Here is an 11371-nt window from a genome sequence, read left to right as displayed (position 1 = left end):
AGAAGAACTTCTAGAATTATTCATTCAGATGACATGTAACTTGTAAGCGAGTTCCAATGGATCAATTTATTTTCCATCAAGTTCCAATACTCTTAATTCAAATAATTTGTTTAAGTGTTTGAATGTAAGTTGTGATAAACCAAACATTTTATTTTGATTTCTCATTAAACCCTAATCGAGTTAATCGTGTAAGGTTTAAGTGACTTCTAGCTACCACATTAGGAATAATACGTGAACGATATTATTAGGACAAAGATTTCTTACAAACTAGTTTGTAATATGGGTGTATATGCGGGCAGATATTAACTGCCCACATTCGCAGCTATCTGCTCTTTGTACATGTTGATGCGGATGCAAATAATGATTTTAAGATATGCGGATGCCGTTAATCCTCATACCCTTTGTATATAATAATTTATTTATACTATATTTAATAAATTCACCAAAACAACTTTGTTTTGGATTAAGTATATGTTATGTTTACATTGTTTTTAGTTTTTTTTTTTCTTAACAATTCACTCATTCACTTGGGCAAAAAGGTAAAAGTAATGTGAGATCAATATATTTTCAAAACATTAAGGCTTAAAAAAAAATTAAATAAGTCCAAAACACTAAAAATCGGTCTAAATTATTTTTAAAATCATTTAAAAAAGGTCGTAATAGAGACCAAAAGAAGGCCCAAGAGACAAAAATAGGTTCATTACTTAAAGTACGGATAGCGGATAATAACCACATTCACTAATCGTAATAATCGCACGGATGCAATTAGAAAAAATATGATTCAAATGCAGATATTGTAAATAACCGCATCCGCATGTATAACTTTAGTTTGTAAGAAATTGTCTACGAACTAGTTTGTAAAATGGAAATGTGTCTTTTAGTATGTGAGAAATACATATTTCTTTTTAATGTGTGCTTCTTACATGTTATTTTAATAGCATTAATAAGAAAACATGTGTTTCTGTCCATGCTTAAAAGCATATGTTTCGGTCCACCTTTTAAATTAAAAATACATATTAAGAAGAAAGCATGTGAGTCTCACATGCTTAAAAGACACATGTCATTCTTAGAGATTAATTTGTTTGACAAATTTCTATCCATATTATTATGGGAAAAATCATATTTAGTCTATTCCCTCTAACAATTTTCTACTAACAATTTTCTACATGTTACGTGTGTCTCATTTAACACGTTAGGATCCATCTTAGTGTCAAAGTTAACAGTTTTGTTATTTGAAGCTACAAATCTAAAAGATTAGGATGATGAAGAATATTATTATTATTATTATTATTTTTTATGGAGTTTGTTTTTTTTTTTTTTAATTTTTTTTTTTTTTTATCTATGAATGAATTTGCACTTAATGATATGGTATTCATATTAGGTGTTGATATGAACATTGGCGTGTCAATTGAGACAGACATGTCATATGACAAACAATTTATTTTAACTGAAAAGTAATAGAATGACCAATTTAAAAGGTGGACAAAATATAAGGATCATGTTATTGAAATTAGAAACCTAATAACTAAATTCAAATCGAATAAAAACGTAAGATCTAAATATAACACATGTCATTCTTAGAGATTTATTTGTAAGAATTTCCTAAAAATTTCTGTTCATATTATTATCCATATAATATCCATCTAAAGTTATAAATAATTTGATCGATTTGAGCAACTTTGTAAAAAGAGTACAAGGCCATGAATAAAAGTAGTGACAAACTACCTTCCTCCAGGTCACAAAGTGATGTGCTCTCTTTTTATCTTTCTCTTTCTCTTTCTCTTTCTCTTTCACTTTCACTTAACTAATATTTCTTCTAATCTCGATTTGATCATTAAGAATATTCGTGATAAAGAGAAAGTCCTAATTTTGGTTTTGTCTCACTAATTTGGTTAATCTAACAGAGACGAGGGAGTAATTTTAGAATGTCTACTCGTATCTTATTAAAAATGATATGGCTATTAAAATTATAATTTGATCAAAATTTAATAATGATCAATCACAAGCCTAATGGTAATTTTAATAGCCACATTATTCTTAGTACGACACAAGTAAACCTTCTAGAATTACTCGAGATGAGACGAGGGGTACAGAATTTCAATCGTGCACTTATTCTCGGCACAATATTGGATTATTATTATTTTTTTTTTGTAATGTTTAGAATAACAAATTATAAATTACTGTTTATTATGATTTAATTAATGAAATATGTGGAAATATTCGTCTAAGAAATTGAGATAATTGTTGATTGGTAGTCCCAAACTGTAGAAATAACTACCGGACAGCAGAGTGTCGGAAACTTTTCGTAGGCGGTCGGTGCCGAACGTGATCCACGTGCAAACTTTTATTGCCGTGAAGGCAAGTGGCGATTCCAGGGAAGGGAACGTGTCGTGATGTCACTCCGAAATCTGTGCTAGACAAGACATTGTATATAAGATGCCTACGTGGAGGGGCCTACTCTTTTCTCAGATCCGTAATTGGCGCGCGTGGAAATGAGCCCCGGAAAATAATCATTTTCTACTCGATGCCTATTATCATAATTTCGTTGAAAAGTCAAAGTGAGGGAGAGTGAGTGAGTGTGTGTGTTCATGGAAGCCAGCTCGATCACGGGTATATGTCTGGTCGGGCCTTTACGTGTTTTGTCAAAGTCAATTACTCATTTCTTTTTCATACCCCTTTTTTTTATTATTATTATTTTTGGGAAAACCCTATCCATTTGCTGTGAAATTATTTAAAAGCCTCAAAAGTAAAAATATCAGGAAGCATTTTTTTTGGCACTCGAGATAAATAAAAAAATCTTATAAATGTTTTATATTTTGAATTATTTGTTAATGTTTTCAATTTTTTTTTTTTTTTGTTAAAAAATCAAAGAGCAATCCTCCCACCTTTTTGTTTTATTATTATTTTTTTTTTAAGGTAACGAGAATAAACTTTATATACACAATCAATTAATTAAATATGGTTACAAATTTCGAATGCTTTGAACCATCCCTTGTACAAATGTAAAGCAACTCTAGTCTCTAGATATTTGAACCTCAATCAACAATATAATTAAGGAAAAATACACTTTATTTTCTTAGCTATCCACACATTTATACTTTTAACCTTAATGTTTAAAAAGTGACACTTTAGTCCTCCCAAACTTCAAAATTGTTGCAATTCGACTATTCTGATTTTTTTTTCTTCCCAAAATGCCCCTATCTCAAGTTAAAAATAAAAATAAAAAATAAAAAATTAAGGGGTGGCTGGTCTAGGGTGGCCGAAGCCACCCCCAAGCCCAACTGGAGTGGCCAACCACCCCTTAATTTTTTATTTTTTTAAAAAAAAAACTTGGGATGGGGGCATTTTGGAAAAAAAAAAAAAAAGAGTCAGAATGGTCGAATTGCAACAATTTGAAAGTTTAGAGGGGTTAAAGTGTCATTTTTTAAACATTGGGGTAAAAATGCAAATTAGTGGATAATTAGAGGGTAAAATATATTTTCCCCATATAATTATTTAGGTAACATACATTATTTATTTCATATTAAAATGTGATGTGGTGATTATAGAGAAATGCTAATCTAATAATATGGATCAATGGATGTGATGTGGTAATTATAGATTAAAAAAAAAAAAACATTCACAGATAGAGCTCTACATATGGATTTTTTAACAACCTTTCGTTAATAATACTCTGTAATTTAATTAGTTACTCTTGTAAAAAGTTGTTAAAAGATAATGACCAGAATCGTAGAGGGTTATGCATTTACATACTCTTTGAAAGGAAAAATAGTTGGTAAAGAGTATAAGTTTGTGGGATTAGTTTCTCCGTGTGCGGTGCTGGTTTAATTTCAAACCTAATAGCAAGTTAAAATCCCTCTTTATTCAATAGGGAGAGGCTCCCAATCATCCATATATATCCAATGAAATAGCATTTTGCTAAAAAGGTTATTAAGTTTAATATGATCCAAGAATTGAATAACTATTCTTATAAAACAGCTATTTTGCGTTATTTGGTTGCGTCATCATTTTTGAAAGTGATTATTCATCTAAAAAGCTAGGGACCGGGAATTCCCCATAACTAAAATAACTCTAAAATTGATATCCCAAAAACCATATGTTATTTTCATTCTAATCTCCCCCATGGATGGCCGACCATCCAGTGGGGTGGTTGCCTACCTTAACCATGCGACCATCGACCTGGCTCAGATATGGTGGTTGCAAATGCCAAATTTGGTGGTTCGGTCACCCCTACACGATGGTTGGGGTGTTGCCAACCAAGAGTACGTGTTCTATTATTGTGTTATTTTTATAAATAATGGTATTGTAGGAAGTATGGTTGAAAGTTAGAAAATTCGGTCATTCATGTGTTACTACCAAACAAATGAATAGGTGTTAGAGATAATATGTGGGTTGTCTCTAACAATAAGCACTATCATTCTATTTCAACTTCTTATATTCTTTATAATACAGATTTCTGTTATCAATTAATTATCATTCCAGTGTATCAAATATAACTGAAGTCTACAAAGAATACACAAAATATTATGCAAAATATGAACCTCAATTACACCATCCCAAAACCAATCATGCCAAATGACAACTTTCTCAAAAATAAATTTTGATAAGCCATGACCCTTGTAACAATTTATTTCGATCACCTAGGGGGATAGATATCTTAACACACTTGGATATACATAGAGAAGCTAAAATTACACTCAAGGTCCTTACAAAAACAAGTATTTTAGGGACTTAATATTATACTTGAAAGAATATTTTTTTACTGATATATGCTTGGAACATGCCTTTAGGTTTCAACCTTAGATTAATTTACTTTCAATGTAGAATAAAATCAGAACAAGAAGGAGCCAGGCCTCCTCTAATCATACAAGATTGAATAAAACTTCACTATATATAGTTTTCATTAAGCAATAATAGCGTTTTATAGACAATTCTTACCCTGATTAAATCGATATGGTTTCAAAATATGATATGCATTTTGATTCCATGGCAAAAATGGATTTCTAGGTACTTCGAGAGGGCCGGTCCTCCTGAAAAAAACTCTACGATAATTTTCAAAAGCAATATATAATAGGGTTTTATAGATAATCATAACTCAATTAAGATTGTAAAAGGTTTATATGAAATTCAAATGCCCTAGTCTATCATGAAAGCTATCCAAAATGAGACCCAAATAGTAGAGTAGGAGATCAAATCCATCTATTTGACTTCAAACTATGGCATATAAGAAAAGTACATAAATTAATTAAACAGATTTTACCTCCAATATATTATCTTATATACCAATTTTACCAATATATATATATATAATTTTATTTTAATTTTACTGGGAAGTGGGAACGCGGTTGAAAAATAAGCTCCGTAGAATAAGTCCTTTTTTCTTTTTTTTTTCGGCGAAACGAAAATACTTTTTTTACTTTGTTAGGCGATTGGAAAAAAAGGTCTAATTCCACCACCTACCATCGTGTCAGCCCTTATAAATACATCTCAGCTCTAGACAGCCATTCTTCTCTGCTTCCAACCTCCTTTGCTTTCTTCTCTCGGAGCGTTCCCTTTAGGTTCTCTCTCTCTCTCTCTCTCTCTCTCTATCTCTGTGTGTGTGTTATGCTTCGCAGATCTGGCGCTTTTGTTTTTGTTCCAATTTTTAGACAATTATTCACAAAACCTATCATCCTGTTTCGTAACGGATCTGGTGTTCAAGACTGTTTTTGTTTCTGGAGTGTTTGGATTTCATTTTTTTTTTTTTCTTTTATCTGTGGTCAAAATTTTCATTCTGCTCTTAGATTCCACTGCAAATCAATCTGAAGCAGTGCCGAGAAAACACGCTGAAAAGAGCTCTAGATTTTGAGGAATTTTATTTTTTTGTGCATGAATCAGAGGTTTCTTCGAGGTCTGAGTCTCAGATCTGCTAGTAGCGTATGCGAATCTTGTAGCTCTGTGTTTGGTTGTTGAGTAAATGAGCGGAAATCGAGAATAAACGAAAGCAAAATGAGAATTCTTGGTTTTAATGTGTTATTTGTTGTTTTTCGTTGGCAAAAATTAAAGCTTGAAGCTCAGTTAACCCGTAAATACTGAGATATGAATGAAAGTTTGGTTCTTTTTTTTTTTTAATGAGCTTTGTAAATATCGAGCGAATAATCAGTTGAATCTTTTGTTTCACAGGTCTAACCATAGGCGTTCTGCTGTGATCAATTTCGGAAGATGAATCACTGTAATTTTCAGCAGAACGCCTTTGTGGCCGGCGGCGAAGAGATGAGGAGCACCGTTTCGATCTCTGATCTGAAGGGTCCTGTTGTTTGTCCAAAGCCTCGTCGTGTCGGGGTTTTGGCTAACACTCAAGTGAGGCCCTTGAGATGGCACATGAGGTAACTTTTCATACCTATTCGCTTTGATTGTGGGTGTTTAATATCACAAGCGTTTGAAGATTCGAACTTGATGGATTTTTTTGTTTTGCGTAACAGTCATTACGGTGAGGTTTGTGATTCCAAGGCTGGAGCAGAGCTTCTGGATATGATTCTCATGAAGGTAATTTGGAATTTTTTTTGGTTGTTTCTTTTTTGTGTTTTGGTTTTGAATTGAGATGCATAAAGGTTAAATATATTGAAGAAGGGAATGATTTTTTATTTATTTATTTTTGTTTTGGTATGAACAGTTTTTTGGTTTGCAAATTAAGGAGCATAATTTTTTTTTTTCTTCTGAATAAATGATCTGGATTTTAAACCGATGGATGCATGTTTGATGAGAATTTGACTTTAGTTATTTGTCTTCCAACATGGCTTGTGGGAAAATTTTGAAAAATCATTTTAAAGGGTTCGATGTTCTGGATCGATTCTGGTTTGTTTTGGAAAATAGTTTGTGAAAAAATATGCCAAATATTATAAGGGTTTAGTTTTCTTGATAGATACCTTACTGGAAGTGTTACGTGCCAGCAGTTTTTTTCTTTTGGGAAATGTTTCATGGATAATGATTTAGGTTCAAAGAAAATTTCATCTTAAGTTGTCATCAGTTGATCTTTTGGTTGTTTACTTGCTAGTCCCTTGCAATTTATGCTTCTTTTAGATGGGCTGTTTAGGTTAATTCTATAATACTAGGCATTTTCTCTGAACTGGTCTTTTGATTGGGACTGATATCTTGGTTTCTACAGGAGGGTCATGTTGGAGAACTAACTGCAGCCCAGTTTGCGTCGTCACCACCTTATTTTTGTGGGTCTCCTCCAAGCAGGTCTGCCAACCCCTTAATCCAAGATGCTCGATTTGGAGATGAAAAGTTCATTCCTATTTCGCCATTGTCAATACCATCGCCATCCGGTGTTTCATCTCCATCATCATCTTCACGCAAAGGAGGTTGCACTAGAATGAAGCTTGGGCTGAAACCGGCCGCAGTTAGAGTAGAAGGTTTTGATTGCCTCAACAGGGATCGCCAAAATTCCAGCATCCCTGCTGTTGCTTAGAACTCCATCACAGGAAGTGTATATAGAAGGGAGCTAAATGCCAGAATTCATACAAAGCAGACTTAACAAGCAGAGGGAATTTTGCATATTTTTGGAGGATTAAGGTCTTCTGTTAGCAGTGTATATATCATTTCTTTTGTTGGTGATCGTCTTATTGCTAATATCTCTGTAAGTAGTTTGGTTGAACTTGTAAGAGACAGCAAACCTTGTGTTGTTAAGAAAAAGGTTTGAATGTTGTTGGAGAGCACGGCTTATTTTGTAATATAAGATGGGGTTAGTGTTGGGAGTGTCTTGATTTTTTAGGTGATCACCATGGAAAATTTCTGTATAGAGGCTGATGGTGATTTAATTTTGGTAAATCTACCCTGTAAATTTGTTTTGATAAGTGCTAATGGTCTTGTCTGGTTCTTATAATGTTTTTCCCTTCAATATATATATGGTTTTTGCCTGTATTTCTTGGTGTAATTCTTCTGTTCCTTTTGTCTTTTTATATTTTTCCACACATAAAAAAAAGGAATTCTTTTCTGCCCTTGTTGTCAACATTATAAACCAACCATACACCTTCTGTCTTCATATGAAGGATGGCCGTTGTTGGTGGAATTTTCTTCTGTCAACTTATATTCTTCTAGGCTATGGTCGCCATTGTCTTTATTGTAGGTTTATTTCCTACCATTTAAATAGAAGAAAAAAAGAGACGCCCACTTCGTGTAAACCGTAAGAAAGAAGCTACCCAAGGAATGTTATCTAAAGCATATAGGACAAGTAAAAGGGGTCGGCTTTTGTTGTGGATTTGTATGAGAAATCTGAATAGTCTAAATTATTTGGATTTGGATTAGCTGGTTATTGAATAATCAAATACTTGGTGCTTGACAAATTCTCACTCTGAAATTGTCACCATCACCCCAAGTCACGCCAACCCCTATAGCTGTGGAAAGTTTCAAATAATCCAAACATTCATTCGGAGGAGGAAAAGACGAATCAAATATGTCAGCTGGCTGCTCAATTCTTCGTAAGGCCACTTCACAAATTATATATACAAGAAACCATACACATATTTGTCTATATCAATGTTAAAGAAGCTCAAATTTCTCACCAAAACGGCATTTCTTTTGGTCCTTTCCTGTCAATTCCATGGCTGGCATATGACATGAGCTTCCCCACGTCATACGATTTGGAAAATATGCCATTTTGCGCCCCTTAGCATAATGCATGGCCAACAATAAATATGGTAAAATATTATAATCACAAGCAAGTTTTTTTTGTGCAAAATCTACATGAAAACTGAGAAATACAAACCGGCATATGGCAATTAGCTGCCTAAATTGTTTGGGTAGCTAATGTGAAATAATTCATATATGACTTACCTGTCCAAATAAATTTTGAGCTGTCCAGCTACTTATCTTATATAGGCTTCCTCACATTAATTGCTAGCAATTTAGACAACTAATTATTATAGATTCATTCCCAAATTTGGCATGCAATTACAATACACATTATAGTTGGACAAAAAGGCTAGTGGTTACTAATGAAGGTGATTAGGATATTTTGGATGATAATTGTAACTTCGAAGTTGAGAATATATTTTGTTTGATCATTTATTTTTCTTGGTCAAAGCGTGTGGATGTGCGAAGACCTTTTCTCTTTTTGGGATGAATAAAATTTTCATTCAAAACACCCAAACACACCAACAAGAAAGTTGGAACTTAGTTCTTTACATCAAACAATGAAACACCCCACCTCAATCAAACAATTACAAATGGTCTCCTTAAAAAACAAAAAAAAAAACACAAGCTAAAAAAAAATACCACCACCCATCAAAGAAAAAAGAGAGCTTCATTACTCATTTTGAACCAATATACTCAAAAGAATGCTCAAATTCTCACAAATCTTGACATTTTCAACAGTATGCTTGAACTTTCCTTTGCTCTTCCCCATGATTCTTATATTAATCTCCCAACGTATAAGCTGTAATATTTGCTTCTCAGAATTCACTCTATTGCAAAATTTAATACTATTCCGATGCTTCCATATGTGATACACAGTTGCCCTAAGAGCCAATTTACACAGTGCATTGCAAAATTTTCCCCTTTCATGCCTTCATGCCTTCCCTAACCACTTCTTCCCAATCCAGCCAATCCAGCCAAATAGGACTAACCAAACTTTTAAGCATCACTTCTCTCCATAACCTCTTACTCTAATCACACTAAAAAAATAAAAGCTCTCTACTTTCAATAGTACGGTGACAAAATAAGCACTTCATATCCCCCACCATACCCCAACTTAGCAACCTATCCTCTCATATAAGCCCACTCTAACCTTTTCTTGTTCGTTTTTGTGTGGGAATACAAAGAGGCTTGGCGAGGATCTTCAATAGGCTTCGTTTTCTTGGTCTTGGGCCCTTCTAGCCTATCATTTGGGTCTCCTATGGTCCATCGTTGTAAACTTCATCATGTCCTGACAACTTCTCGTACGGATTCATGGGGTTAATTAGCTAATGGGTAGTTGGTGGAGCACCATATATTATATACCAACAGGCTTTCCTCCAAGGCCGGACTGTTAAAGAGAGCCTAAAGAGGTCTAAAACGTGTACATACCAACTTAGTAAAAGGCCCAAGCACTCATACCAAGAGCTTGTTTAAAATTGTATCCGAGAAATAGAGCTTTTAAGTTAAAAAAATGTCTTTCGGTAAAAAGTTTTATTTTTAAGCTTTTACCAAAAATGCTTTTGGCCCTTTTTAGAGTAAGAAAGTTAAAAAATATATATATATTTTTGAAATTTTTTACTAAATAGACCAACTTTTGTTTGATACAACTTTTTAAGTACTTAAAAATACTTTTTAAACTGTTTAACGCAATTTCAAGCACGCCTTAAAGGCGACCACTTTGCAAGAGGTATTCCCATGAAACTCTCTTACGTACCTATTTTACTAGCTTTATCGTCTCTCAGGTAGAGTCTTATTAAATCTTGGAACCGAAGGACCTTCTGGCTTCTGATGATGACCGTTCCCTCCTTTTGCACGCAAAGCCTCCTCCAAAAGTGACTTGAAGTCGCTGTAAATTTTCTTTGCAGCAACAGGTGGTAAAAGTTATATAACCCAATAAACCCAATGGTCCGATCCATCGTTGTAAACTTCATCAGCTGGGCCTGACAAAATGCTCTCGCAAGGCCTTTAGAACAGTAGATGGACAAGTAATTTAAGGAATTTCTTCTTTTTCAAGATGAGAATATATATATATATATATATGATCCTTTCTTCTCTTTTCCTTCAAAATTGGGCAAAAAGCGAACTGTGAAATAAAGCAGATGCATGGGTTCCCTAGAAACTCTCAACGAGACGGGATAAATCATCATTGGCTAAACCTAGTAAAACTTTTTTTTCTTTCATGAGATAGCTAGATTAATTTGGTCGGCTCAGGTCAAGTCGAGTCAAGTCGTAAGATAAAATGCAAATTTCCTTAAAAATTAATAGCATTTAATAAATTAAATAAAAACCATTTAAACAAAATAGCTACATTCAAAGCCCCTTTATGAAGCTTTAATCCCCATTCAAATTGCAGGCCGCAGAGTCATTGACAATGTATCCAAACACACCTTAAGAGGTTGTTTTGGCACACAGGGGCATCCGTCTACGTGGTGCCCACATGCAAAATCAGCACAAGTATCCCGATTCCCCAAGTCCAACATACTTCCAAACAAAATTTCATGTCGGTCCGTGGGTCCCATTTTTGAACGTCCCTGTGTCTTCGTGGCTGACTTGCATGGCCACGTATACTATTTGTACCAGAAACGCTCACGTCCACTTTTCTCGCGATACTTTTGCACAAAATATCCTCCACGGATATCTCGTATTCCTACTCTATTCCTTTACCAGGCAGAGTTATATAATTCTATTTTAACTTATCACCGAGAAACATTTTCTC

The 11371-nt window shown here is 33.8% G+C and overlaps 1 protein-coding gene across 1 annotated transcript; it reads left to right on the top strand.

Moving 5' to 3' along the window:
* The first annotated feature begins 5509 nt into the window (after positions 1-5509).
* Positions 5510-7902, top strand: LOC132183215 (uncharacterized). The gene is made up of 4 exons (XM_059596617.2): positions 5510-5558; positions 6163-6365; positions 6462-6525; positions 7145-7902. Exons 2-4 carry the CDS (start codon positions 6202-6204, stop codon positions 7448-7450), a joined length of 534 nt encoding a protein of 177 aa, XP_059452600.1. The 5' UTR covers positions 5510-5558; positions 6163-6201; the 3' UTR covers positions 7451-7902.
* The last annotated feature ends 3469 nt before the right edge of the window (positions 7903-11371 follow it).

The sequence above is a fragment of the Corylus avellana genome, chromosome 5 (assembly GCF_965113065.1).
Source record: "Corylus avellana chromosome 5, dhCorAvel1.hap1.2, whole genome shotgun sequence".
NCBI lineage: Eukaryota > Viridiplantae > Streptophyta > Magnoliopsida > Fagales > Betulaceae > Corylus > Corylus avellana.
Note: the sequence above shows the minus strand (reverse complement) of the source record. Positions and strands in the feature narration are given on the sequence as shown.